Source organism: Pipistrellus kuhlii, unplaced genomic scaffold (genome assembly GCF_014108245.1).
Source record: "Pipistrellus kuhlii isolate mPipKuh1 unplaced genomic scaffold, mPipKuh1.p scaffold_m20_p_18, whole genome shotgun sequence".
Taxonomy (NCBI): Eukaryota; Metazoa; Chordata; class Mammalia; order Chiroptera; family Vespertilionidae; genus Pipistrellus; species Pipistrellus kuhlii.
Genome location: NW_023425493.1, coordinates 4963098 through 4976531, shown reverse-complemented (window position 1 = coordinate 4976531; position 13434 = coordinate 4963098). Strand labels below are relative to the sequence as shown.

General features: G+C 43.3%; 1 protein-coding gene across 2 annotated transcripts; it reads left to right on the top strand.

Annotated features, from left to right (window-relative positions):
- Window positions 1–13318, top strand: CD48 (CD48 molecule). 2 transcript variants are annotated; one of them, XM_045582989.1, is made up of 4 exons: window positions 1–121; window positions 2319–2615; window positions 10688–10954; window positions 12983–13318. In XM_045582989.1, exons 1-4 carry the CDS (start codon window positions 43–45, stop codon window positions 13060–13062), a joined length of 723 nt encoding a protein of 240 aa, XP_045438945.1. In that variant the 5' UTR covers window positions 1–42; the 3' UTR covers window positions 13063–13318. The 2 variants fall into 2 exon arrangements, with proteins under 2 accessions (XP_045438945.1, XP_036298485.1); XM_036442592.2 differs by having other exon boundaries at window positions 2307–2615.
- The last annotated feature ends 116 nt before the right edge of the window (window positions 13319–13434 follow it).

Genomic DNA, 13434 nt, shown 5'->3' with positions numbered 1-13434 from the left:
ACACTACCCAGACTGCACATACCGGAAGCTCTGGAGAGAAGCATGGACTCCGAAGGGTTGAAGTGGTGTCTAATTCTCCAGCTTCTACTGCCTCATTGCTTCTTGGAGACCAGGATTCAAGGTATTTTCCACAGATTGTCTGCCTATAACTGTGCACTGGTGGGACGGAAAAGAGGACGTGGGGTGTGACTCAACCTGAGTTCTATCTCTTTTCTCCAGGGGACCATAAGAAAGTAGGCCCCCTGCTGAAACCGGTTTGGCTTAGTGGATAGACTCAGTAGGGGTGTCGAACTCAATCAGAGAAGGGGCCAAAATCTAAAATCCAGCCTAAATTGCGGGCCGAATGGTTTACTGAACAGTCATAAACTGTCATTGTGATGGAACGCAGCGGAGTGCAGTGATGACAGCGCGGTGCGGGCCACATTGCAAGGCCTGGCGGGACGGATTTGGCCCTCGGGCCTTGTGTTTGACACATGTGGGATAGAGTGTCGGCTTGGGGACCGAAAGGTACCAGGTTCGATTCCGGTCAAGGGCATGTACAATGGTTGCAGGCATATCCCCAGTAGGGGGTGTGCAAAAGGCAGCTGATCGATCGATGACTCTCTCTCATTGGTGTTTCTAACTTTCTATCTCTCTCCCTTCCTCTCTGTACAAAATCAATAAAAATATATTTAAAAAAAAAGAAAAAGAAAAAAGAAAGTAGGCCCCCTTTTAGTCCCGTGGTTTGCATTCTGTGAAGTACTAGTAGTTTTCAAATTTTGAATAAAAGGAAGTGTTGGCAGCAGTGGGAGGGAACGAGCTGGTGTTAGATAGGGTGGGGTCAGACCGGATCTGCACGGTGTTCAGCGACCTTGGTACAGTACTTGAGTTCTGGCTAGGAAAGGATTCAGAGTCAAGACTCAAATTATAAGAGAACATTTATTTAGAAAAATCACAGAGATAGGAAAATAATTTGTAGAAGAAATGGGCTTAGGAAACATGTTATGGAGGTAAAGGAAGGGCCCTTGGAGCTTGGGAGTGAGGAAGGTAATGCCTGGGGGTAGGAGAGAGGGAAGGGAAAGGTGAGGGTGTGCTTCTTGGAAGACAGGGTACTGGGTCCTCAATCCTAAGGATTTTAAGGGTGGAGATTTTAGGGGAGTTTCCAGGGGATGATTGATTGATGATTGATTTATCTTTATTGTTCAGATTATTACAGATGTCCCTTTTTCCCTCCACTTCCCTCTGCACCCCTCCACCCGGTTCCCACCCCATCCCAGGGTCCATATTTGGCTTCTATATATGTAGATGGACCACTGGTGTATATGCAGTCCTTCATTGACTGAAGTCAATTAATGTATATATGTACAGTATTTACTTCTCCCCACCTACAAAAAGAGTCAACAGACCTCCTTTTACTTGTAGGTATCATTTTTTGTTCTCCAACTTAACCAAACCTGAGTTTTTATAGCTGAGGTTTATACAATTTGGGGTTCCCCCATATAAGAAAGAACAAAACTGTATGTATAAGAATAAAAATAAATTTAGTTAGAATAAGGAAAGAAATCCCAGTGTGTCACAAGTTTTAAAAAACTTACAAAAACTACCAGTATCACTAAAGCCAGCAAAGCAGCATAAAATATTGGTACTGAAATGTGTTCACGCTTTTATTATGCTTTGCCACCAATGTCTTCCATCCACTTTAAACCTTGTTTCTCTCCACACTTACTGCTGGGAAACTAATCGAACCATTAGGGAACACAAGCCCAGAGAGGAGATGATTTGTCATTATTTTATTTTGAAAAATCTGCTGAGCCAACCTCAGTGTCCTTTATCTTTATCACCTGAGGCAGAACTGAATGGATTATAAGCAACATTTCCTGTCGTCAAGCCCACTTCCCAATCTCCAACTTTCATGGAATTCCTGATCATGGGTCTATTATGCCCAGACTTCATGATCTCCAAGGACCACCAGGGAGCTGAGTCCGATGCAATAAACAAAAGAGCCTCTTCCATGCTAGCATGGGCTCTGTCCCACTCACGCCGACAGCATGGCGGAAGAGAGCAAATTTCGCCAAGCCCTGGAGTTTTACTCCGGTGGTGATGTCACTGCTTTGGCTGACCCTGATTGGTTGGGTGAGGGCTAGGGTCCAGTTACACAAAATGGAGGATAGCTCTGCCCTGCCCCACAGTGGAGTCAGGAGTTTATCCTTGCCCCGCCCTGCCCTCTCAGGTCCAGGCTGTAAGCAGAAATTCCTTCCTTCTTCCCTGACCTACAAGCCCAGGTATCTCTGCCTTCTCTAAGTTGGGTCTCACTGTCTCACTAGCAGGTCAATTAGCAGATAAAAAATTCGCGCTCTCTGGCAGCAATGTGAGTCTTCAAATCTCCAATTTGCCTAAGAACTACCTACGTCTCACCTGGTTTTACACTACCAACCAGAAAATTCTAGAATGGGAGACCAACCAGCCTACTCCTAACTACTACAAAACTAAGTTTAAGGACAGAGTCACACTTGATCTTCAAAATGGCACACTCCACATCTATGATGTCCAGGAAGAAGACAGCAGCACCTACATCCTGAAGGTGACGTTGCCGTCTACGTTTGAAGAGGAATGGAGCTTCCCATTGCAAGTGTTTGGTGAGTTTGGGGAACCCAGGGGCCAGTCCCCATTCTGGGCCCCTGGATGGACCAGTGGGAGGCTTCCTGGTAATCATGGGGCTCTCTTGGGACGAGGAGAGAAAAACCTCAGGACAGGCTTAATTTATTTCTCCTGAAGCCAATTCTATTTGGGAATGAGCCTGGGCTGACAGAGTCCAAATTGATAGTCTTGGGACATTTAACACCTCTTCTGATGTTAATGAGTCTAAGACTTGAAAGGAAGAAAAACAATAGAGGTGGTTACTTATCTATTCTCTTGATTTTCTCCTGCGATAAGTTCTGAGCTCATTTTAGCAATATGTTTGAACAAAGACTTTATCAGACCTAAGGAAAAATATAGAAGAGATAAAGGATGGAGTAGAATATTAAGGAGAGGGAGTTTTTAACCTTTCTGAATGTATGGGCCAACAACTTCTCCTCATAGCTCCAGCATATGTAGAATAAAGACCAGGACATTATTACTGGAATCAGACATTCCTGGGTTAAAAACTGTGGCCATTTACTAATTATGTGACCTTGGAGAAATATTTTAACATTGCTGTGCCCATATTAGGTAAATTTCTTCTTCTTTTTTTTTTTAATAAATCTTTATTGTTCATATTATTACAAATATTCCTCATTACCCACCCCCCTCCATTGCTCCCCTCCACCAGGTTCCCACCCCACCTTCTGCCCTTTCCCCACCCCCCATTGTCCTCATCCATAGGTGCACAGTTTATGTTCAGTCTCTTCCCACACTCCTCTCTCCCTTTTTCCCCGAGAATCGTCAGTTCACTCCCCTTCCATACATCTGATTCTATTATATTCACCAGTTAATATTGTTCATCAGATTTTTTTTTAATTCCCTTGGTTTTTAGATTGACTTGTTGATAGTTACGTATTTGTTGTTCATAGTTTTTATCTTTATTTACTTTCTTTTCCGAAAGAACCCCCTTCAGCAATTCATATAATTCTGGTTTGGCGGTGATGAACTCCTTTAGCTTTTTTTTATTATTATTATTAGTGAAGCTCTTTATCTGGCCATCGGGGCACATACCTAGGTTAGGGGTTGGGTGTATATATGAGGCAACTAGTTGATGTTCTTCTCTCAAATCAATGTTTCGCTTTCTCTCTTCCTTCCTCTCTTTAAAAGTATTTATTTTTTAAAAATAATAAAAAAGGGCCAAAACCGGTTTTGCTCAGAGCTTCAGCCTGCGGACTGAAGGGTTCCAGGTTCAATTCTGGTCAAGGGCATGTACCTTGGTTGTGGGCACATCCCCAGTAGGGGGTGTGCAGGAGGCAGCTGATCGGTGTTTCTCTATCATGGATGTTTCTGACTCTCTACCGTCTTCCTCTCTGTAAAAAATCAATAAAACATATTAAATAATAATAATAATAATAATAATAATAATAATAATAAAGTCCACCAACTTACTTCTGCCTGGAACTGAGTCACCAGTTCTGGGTGGGTATCCTGTATTGGGAGTGAGAGGAGGCCAAGAGGGCAGAACGTGCAGAAGTGCAAGTCAAAGGGACAGGTGCTCCAACTGTGGAGGTCTAGACCATCATGCCAAGGAATGTAAGCTGCCACCCCAGCCCACAATGGGCCACTTCTGCCAGAGCATTGGCCATATGGTGGCCTCCTGTCCACTGAAGGCCCAGCAGGCCCCCAGATCACAGGGAAAGCCAGCCTACTTACAGGAGGAAGAGAAAGAGATCCGTAGCAATGATCCGTTCCCAGAGGCCCAGCATTGAGCCCACAGTGTGCGTGGGGTATTCTTCTGTGATCAGGAAATGTCAGTGAGCAGGTGGGATGAAGAAAGTAGAAACAGGGTGGGTAGGGAGCAGCTGGCACTGCTATGTATCTCAGTCTGGAGTCCACAGCATCTCCCCCTCTTCCCTCTTGGAGGGTAGGCAGGGAGTGGAGAGACAAAGGATCTCCAACCACTCTCTATCCAAATGCATGTGAGGGCTTTGTGGGACACCCCTCCCTATATGCTCTATCTGAGTCTTCAGCCCCAGAAGTTCCAGCTTGAAAAGTGACCTGGATAGGGAAGTCGTTTTCCTTTTAAAGAAGGGTATGTAATAATACCATTTCTTGTGCCAGAGTGAAACAGATTAAGCTTGAGACCAGACTGATAGACCCAACTCACAAAGTTGGGAGGGCATCTCAGGCAAGGCAGGGTTTTTCCTTTGTCTTCATAACCCACTCTTGGGATAGGGTTCTGAGAACTGTCCCAGGCAATGGGTTGTGATGATAGGCAAAGGGGTGGTTGGGAAACTAGTTGCAGACCAGCTACTCCTAAGCTCATTCCCATCCCCATTCTGGGTCAATACCATTTTATTTATTTATTTGGTCCCTTGGAAAACTGCTCCTTGTCCCACTTTTCCAGATTGCCAACTGCACAAGCTGTGTGGATGACCCATCTTATGCACTTCAACTTTTTTTTTTTCTTCTACTTTTTAAACTTTCAGCCGAAACCGGTTTGGCTCAGTGATAGAGCATCAGCCTGTGGACTGAAAGGTCCCGGGTTCAATTCTGGTCAAGGGCATGTACCTTGGTTGCAAGCACATCCCCGGTGGGGGGGGTGCAAGAGGCAGATGGTTGATGTTTATCTCTCATCAACGTTTCTAGCTCTCTATCTCTCTCTCTTCTTCTCTGTAAAAAAAAAAATCAATAAAATATATTTAAATAAATAAATAAATAAATAAATAAATAAAATAAACTTTCAGGTATTTTGTTTTGTTTGTTGTTTTGTTTTTTGTGTTTTTATATATATACAGAGAGAGAGAGATAAAAACATTGATGTGAGAGAGAAACATTGATTGGACTCCCTCCTACATGTGCCTCCAATGGGAATCCAACCAGTGACCTTTGGTGCATGGGACTATGCTCAATCAATTGAGCAATACCGGCCAGGGCCACTTTCAGGTTTCTTCTCCAATATTTACTTATTTATTCTAACCTCAGGATATTTTTTCCATTGATTTTTAGTGAGTGAAAAGGAGAGAGAGACAGATACAGGGGCAGGGAGAGAGAGAGAGAGAGAGAGAGAGAGAGAGAGAGAGAGAGAGAGAGAAGAGAGAGAGAGAGAGAGAACAATGTGAGAGAAACACATTGTTTGGTTGCCTCCCGCATGCACCTTGTTGGTGTGGGGGGAACCAAACCTCCAATCCAAGTATGTGCCTTTGACTGGGAATCTAACCCAAGACCCTTCGGTGTGTGGGCTGATGTTCTAACCACGGAGAAACACAGGCCAGAGCTTAATTATATTTTATTGATTTTTTTACAGAGAGGAAGGGAGAGGGATAGAGAGTTAGAATCATCGATCAGCTGCCTCCTGCACACCTCCTACTGGGAATGTGTCCGCAACCAAGGTACATGCCCTTGACCGCAATCGAACCTGGGAACCCTTGAGTCCGCAGGATGGTGCTCTATCCACTGAGCCAAGCCAGTTAGGGCTTAAGCAAAGTAAGCTTCCTTTATTTTATTATTACTTTTTTATTTTTAAAAGATATTTTTATTGATTTGGAAGAGGGAAAGAGAGATAGAAACATCAATGAAGAGAGAGAATCACTGACCGGCTGCCTCCTCCACACCCCTTACTGGGGATGGAGCTCGAAATCCAAGCATAGGCCCTTAACCGACATCAAAACCAGGATCTTCCAGTCTACGGGCCAACGCTCTATCCACTGAGCCAAACTGGCCAGATATTAAATTTTATTTTTTGATTACAGTTTACATTCAACACCTCCTTATGTTAATTTCAGGTATTGGCCCAGCGGATAGACACTCATATAGGTTAGTAAGCGATCCCTCTGATAATTCAAGTGCCACCTGGCACCATATATAGTTATTACCTATGTTCCCTATGTTGTAACTACCAATTAGTACTTCTTAATCTATCACCTATTGTCCGCATCCCCAACATCCCTCCCTACTAGCCTCTGTCAGTTTGTTTTCCATATCTATAAGTGTGTTTCTATTTTATTTGCTCATTTATTTTGTTCTTTAGATTCCACAAATGTGATATCATATGGTATTTGTCTTTCTCTGACTGATTTATTTCCTGAGCATACTACCCTCTAGATCTATCCATGCTGTCACAAATGGTAAGATTTCATTCTACTTTATGGCCGAGTAATATTCCATCACATATATGTACCACAACTTTTTTATCCACTCATCTATTGATAGACATGGGTTGCTTTCATATCTTGGCTATTGTAAATAATGCTGCAATAAACATAGGGGTGGATATATTCTTTCAAATCATTGTTTTGGGTTTCTTTGGATATATATCTAGAAGGGGAATTGCTGGGCCATAGTTCCATTTGCAATTTTTTGAGGAAACTCCATTCTGTTTTCTATAGTGGTTGCATTGGTCTGCATTCCTACCAATAGTGCATGAGGGCTCTCTTTACTCTAGTCCTCACCAACACTGGTTGCTTGTTGATATTTGATGATAGCTTTCCTGACAGGTGTGAGGTGGTATGTCATTGTGGTTTTGATTTGTATTTCTCCAATGATTAGTGATGTTGAGCATCTTTTCATTCGTCTATTGGTCATCTGTGTATCCTTTTTGGAAAAATGTCTATTTAGATCTTCTGCCCATGTTTTAATTGGATTGGTTTTCTGGTGTTGAGTTGTATGAGTTCTTTAGAAATTTTGAATATTTACCCGTTATCAGATGTACCATGGGTGAATATCTTCTCCCATTCAGTAAGTTGTCTTGTCATTTTGTTGATAGTTTCCCTTGCTGTGAAAAACTTTTTAGTTTGATATAGTACCACTTTTTAATTTTTTAATGTTGTTCCCCTCATCTGAGGAGCTACGTCAGAAAAAAATATTGATAGAGAAATATTTGAAATCTTGCCTATGTTTTCTTCTAGTTTTATGGTTTTGAATTTTACATTTAAGTCTTTAATCCATTTTGAGGTTATTGTTATGTATGATGTAAGTAGGTGATCTAATTTCAGTTCTTTTGCATGTATCTGTCCAGTTTTTTAAACATAGTTATTGAATAAACTATCCTCTCCTTTTATTATCCTTCCCCTGTTTCCTATTTTGGACCAGATCTTCTGTCCTAAAAACTTGACTCCTCTTTTATCCACCCCCACAAAATAGCTCCCCCAGTTAATGTCTCCCCAAATCTTTTAAAAATATATATATTTTTAATTGATTTCAGAAAAGAAGGGAGAGGGAGAAAGATATAGAAACATCAATGATGGAAGAGAATCACTGATTGGCTGCCTCCTGCACACCCCACACTGGGGATTGAGCCCACAACCCGGGCATGTGCCCTGACCAGGAATGGAACCATGACCTCCTGGTTCATAAATCAACACTCAACCTCAGAGCCATACTGGCTGGGGTCCTCAACTCTTAAGTTATATATATGCAAAAAGCTTGAAGAAGCTAAGAATACTCCATTCCTTGATCCCAAACTCCTGAGTCAAGACCATTTCTTGATATGTGATTAATGCCAAACACTTAGATTGCTATATGGAGATGGATCAGGAGTACTTTAACCTCTAATGTTCAAGTAGAGAGGAGCAATAATGGGGCCTTCCATTTTGAAAGTGGGGTTGGGAGACCAAGAAAGGGGAGATGAATGTATATCCAAGTCACTTGGGAATTTTATTCAGGTTCAAGAAACTTATGTCAAAGTAGCGACAAGACTGTTTAGGAGACAGATGAATGTAACTCCATCTTTACCGCTGGAAACCAAAGCTTTGTGTGAAACCTTAAATTTATGGGGAGCAAGGGCAAGAAAGCATGTATTTATTTATTCTCTCCCTGATCCCTCCCCCACATTTTTGTCTGCAGGAGACTGAGCCTCCTTGGGCTTTGGTGACCCCCATCATTGGGGACTGCTTATTTGATGGCTGATTTTGCTATGCATTAGTCATTTGCAATCTATCATTTCCAATATACATACTGACCCTTTCCCTTCTTTTTCCCTCTGAGAAAATAAAATGGATAAATAAAGAAGAGAAGAGGGAGAAAGTAAAAGGCTAATTAACCCAACTTGGTTCAGGTATGTGTGCCTGATCCAAATATTAACGGCCAAAAGGGTTAGGTTATAAAGCAGAAACCTGACCCTACCAGATCTGTCTGCCAACACTCTGATGCTCTTTCTGGTCCACAGACTGTCAGGAACCCATTTTGTTTCTGAGTGCATAGCTCCTCCTCCTAAACCTCTCCCAGTCTGAAGCTTCCCAGAGGGCCAAGCTGCTCACTAGTTCCCTCTTTATAACCTATGGTTCCTTCTGGGGTAGGAAGTTAGAGAAAAGAGTCTGGGCAAACATCCAGGAGAAGTGTGCACCTCAGAGCCTTGAGTTCCTCATCATAGTACAAGGATAACGACATCTACCTTTTAGGATGCTATAAAAATCCAAGTGGGTAATTTTTAAATGCTAAAATAGTGAAAATAAAACACGTTGTATATATTTAGATCCTACCAGCCAGATAGTTCCAGTTCTAAGAGGCTAGATTCCTCTTCTTGCTCACTTCTCCCTTGTCACATGGCCTACCAATTCAGGAGGTCCTGAGAACAGGAAATATTCAAAGTCTTTTATAGTAGTGTTTAGAAAAAACAACTCCAAATTTGTGTCACTTACCAGTTTGCGTAGTTAATACTCCCACCACAGCCAGTTCTAAGTTACTAATGGTTTCGCAACCAGCTTGCAAAATTTCTGAATATTTTAAAATCCACTATCTAGTTTGGCTTCAGTCCATCTGCCTGAAGATAAGACCCTCAGGATGTGTCTAGAAGAAGAATTGTCCTTTAGTCCAGCCCAGGAATTTCTGATAGCTCAAAGGGGGCATTTTGGAACCAGATTACCCCAGTGGATTGAATAAATCCCACCCACAAAGTGCCCAGGGCTGTGCTGCTGACCATGAGAAATAAGGAAGGTCTGCAGGACATGAAGCTAGACCACAGGAAGTGGAGGGAGAATTGCATGAAAATTGATCAGCTGAAGCATGCAGGGGAGTTGAGCAATCTGAGAGATGATGAGTCTAGAGTTCAGGACACCAGCCTGGTAGAGCTCCCTCTGCCCCTCCACACGCTTACAACCCACAGGCAAACTCTGACTCTGCCACATTTAAATCCTGTGACATGTGACTCTGCAGATGGTTTACCCTTGACCAGAGTGAAAAACCCCAAGAGAACTTCAAGCGAAGTGACCCTAGCACAGGAAGGGACAGATCCTGGGATTATGTTTTCGCCTGTCTGGCAGCGGGACCATAGCTGTGGCGATGATGTGACCTTCAGCATGCTTATAACACAGTCTGCAGAAAACCCCTTCCCAGGGACAATGTCATTTTGCAAATGAGGAGGAAATTCAAGGCATCCATTATCTTGCCTAATGTCACTCCACCAGAGCCAAGTACAGGGTCCAGGCTGGTCTCAGTTCAGAGCTAGTGTTTTGTCCTTTCTATCTTACAACTGCTCCATCCATCTACTCATTAGATACTTCTAGAATACCTGCTATGTGGCAGGCACTGCCCTAGACACTGAGATACCAAAGTGAACATACACAGTGCTGCTGACAGGTGCTGGGGATTACATGAGGTTCTTCTCTGTAGCTCTGCCAGAGTCCAGAAAAGAGCCTTGCCATGTGCAGGGCAGAATCTCTTACCCCAGGACTCCTGCTGAATCTGAGTCCAAAAGTCTTTGAAGGACAGACAGACCAAGGTGTCAACTAAGGGCCATTGCTAGGGAAGGGGCCCTGAGCAGTTCAAGTAGTTGGGATACCAGCCCTGACCCTAGCAGATCTGTCTGCCAACACTCTGTTGTTCTTTCTGGTCCACAGACTGTCATGAACCCATTTTGTTTCTGAGTGCATAGCTCCTCCTCCTAACCCTCTCCAAGTCTGAAGCTTCCCAGAGGGCCAAGCTGCTCACTAGTTTCCTCTAGAGGGGCTTCTGCTCTATGACTCCAATTCCCACAGCACTTGTCACTCCTAGCTTCCTTTGTACATCTTTAGCTAAACCTTCACAGCATAAATGCCCCACAAATGCATAAATCCAATGTCTCATCTTATAACACTGTCCTCATTTTCAGATCCTGTACCTAAACCTGACATAACAATCGAGAAGACACAGGAAATGAACAACAGGTGTTATCTGATCCTGTCATGTTCGGCCCGAAATCAGTCTGTTAACTACACCTGGTATGGGGACTCAGGACCCATTTCAGAAGGGCTCCAGGGTGGTGTGCTTAATATCACCGTTATACCTCAGAACTCCTCCAAGTTTTACAGATGCGAAGCCAGCAATCCTGTGAGCCAAAACAATGACACGGTCTACTTCATTCCACCCTGCAAACTGGGTAAGAAATATTCCGAAGGGAGCTGAGGTGGGTTCAGGGTCACTAGTTTTCTCTTGAGTGAAGAAAGGTGTGGGACCCTTTCAAATTCTCCTGGCACAGAATTTGATGGAGAATCCCAAAGTCATCTGGGAGACTCGGGTTCTACTCACGGCTCTGCTAACACCCCCCATGAACTCACCTCACTTTTGTGGAGATCAGTGTCCTTATCGCAAGGACAGTTGCACAGGATGTCACCTCCTCGCCTGCTCTAACAATGCATGGTCTTGGAATCTGAGGCCAGGGTAACTGTAGGACAATCTGAGAAATCAGGGAGACCAGAGAGAACAGAGCAAGTGGGAGAATAGGCCACACATTGTTGAGCAGGCGCAATGAGGGGATTCCGGTGGATAGTCTAAATCAACAACAGAAGAAGGGCCAAAGAGATGAGCATGACGGAGAACAAATAGTGAACAGGAGTGAGAGCCTTTTCCTAAGGTAGAGACTCTCTGCTCTCCCCAGCTGTGTTCTTGGTGAATTTAGGCAGACAAATTCTGAGTTTTGTGTTTAAGATTCCTCCAGCTCCTGGGAGAATCCACTCACTCACCTGAGCATCACTCCTGAATCTCAATAAGCCTACACAGAACCCATAGTGGGGAGCTAAGATTGGGTAGCAAGTCTATGGGTTTTGGAGTCAGACACCTGGGAATTGATTCTGGGAATATCACTTACTAACTAAGCAAATTACTTAGCTTCTCTAAGTCATGTTCCTCTTAAATAATAGACAAAATAATAGTCCTTATTTCATGTTGTTATAAGGATTGAATGAGACAATATAAATGACCTAGCACAGTGCCTGACAAGTCTTCAGTGAATGGTAGCTAAATTAGGCAAAGTCTTTTCAAATTGAGAAACACTAGGAGTTTGGGGGATTGCTTAATAAACATGGATTGCTATCACCAGCATTCAGGTCTCTCTTACTCTCTACACCCCTGAAATCACATCCCTGAACCCTGGGTACATATCCTTCTAAAATAACTCATCCCTGTGCTGCCAACATTTACCTGAGATCCCTGCCATGCCCAGTCATCAGGGACCATGGCGCCCCAAGGACATTGCTCTTTCATGGTCTTCTGGGACCCAGTCTACTTTCCCCCTATGTGTGCTGATTTCTCTATCTCTGCTGCTACAGGTGGATTATGGAAACTATATGTTCTTCTTTATTCTTCCCAACTAAATGGTCATATCTCTTCTAGTCTCTTTGTATTTGCTGCTTTTCTGTCACCTCAAGCTCAATGTGAAGTTTGGTGTCTGACCTTGAGACCGCAAGTGGACTGGGCAGCTCCAGCACCACCTTTACATCAACACCTTATCCTGAGATTCAGGAAAAGGAAGACACACAGTCTCCGTCCTTTATTAAAAAGAGGGTGACTGCTCATTTGCAGCAAGGATGGAAACAATAATACATAAATTTTTTGGAAGGGTTAAACCTATCTTGTCACTTTTTAGCTGCCCAAATTATCCTAGAAAAGCATCTCCCTTCCCTATTTTATCACTCATTGTCTTTCCCTTATTATTTTGTACTTCCTTCCTTCTCCTCCTGGCAGTCTCCTCTCCTCTGTTTTAATTCCCTTCTCTCCCTGTCTCTCCATTCCCGATTTTTTTTCCTTCTAGTTGGTACAAATGATTAATGAGGTGGAGAAACAGGAAGTAGTCCTTCGTTTCCTAAGGTCATCTGTGCATAGCATTAAATGATGATCTGTCTATACCTGGAGCTCTGCCTTACGCAATGCTAAAGTGATTCTTTCCCAGGCCCACAGACATGCAAGCACAGGACTCAGCTGAGCCAGTAATTGTTAATGGGTTTCTGCACTCTTTATATTTTAATCTGGGGAGACTGAGCCAGTCTGGGGTGAGGATATCTCAGGCACAATGATACTGGATTCAGGGAGGAAATACACTTTCCTGCTCCCACAACAATGTCCACACCGCCACTTTTTTCCAATGCAATAATCATACACCTAAGTATTTGGGGTTTTCTTGCCTTTTCAGCCCGATCCTCTGGAGTAGCTTGGATTCCAATGTGGCTCATGGTCATGGTACCCACCATTCTTGGCCTCCTATTGATCTGAGACAAGCTCTTCTAACTCAAGGGTGAAACTGAAAGACTGCAGGATCTTGTCTTCAACAGCAACCATGCTCTTAACCCGAGTAGAAGCTCTGGTTCTATGGAATGGAGAAAATGTATTGAAGCACCTATAAAGAGTTTCAAATTAAAATTTTAAAAATCATGACTACAACCCAGCTGGCATGGCTCAGTGGTTGAACCCTGACCTGTGAACCAGGAAGTCATGGTTTGATTCCTGGTCAGGGCGCATGTCCAGGTTGCAGGCTCCATCCCCAGTAGGGGGGCATGCAGAAGGCAGCTGATCAGTGATTCTCTTTCATCATTGATGTTTCTATCTCTCTCTTCCTCTCCCTTCCTCTCTGTAATAAATAAAAAT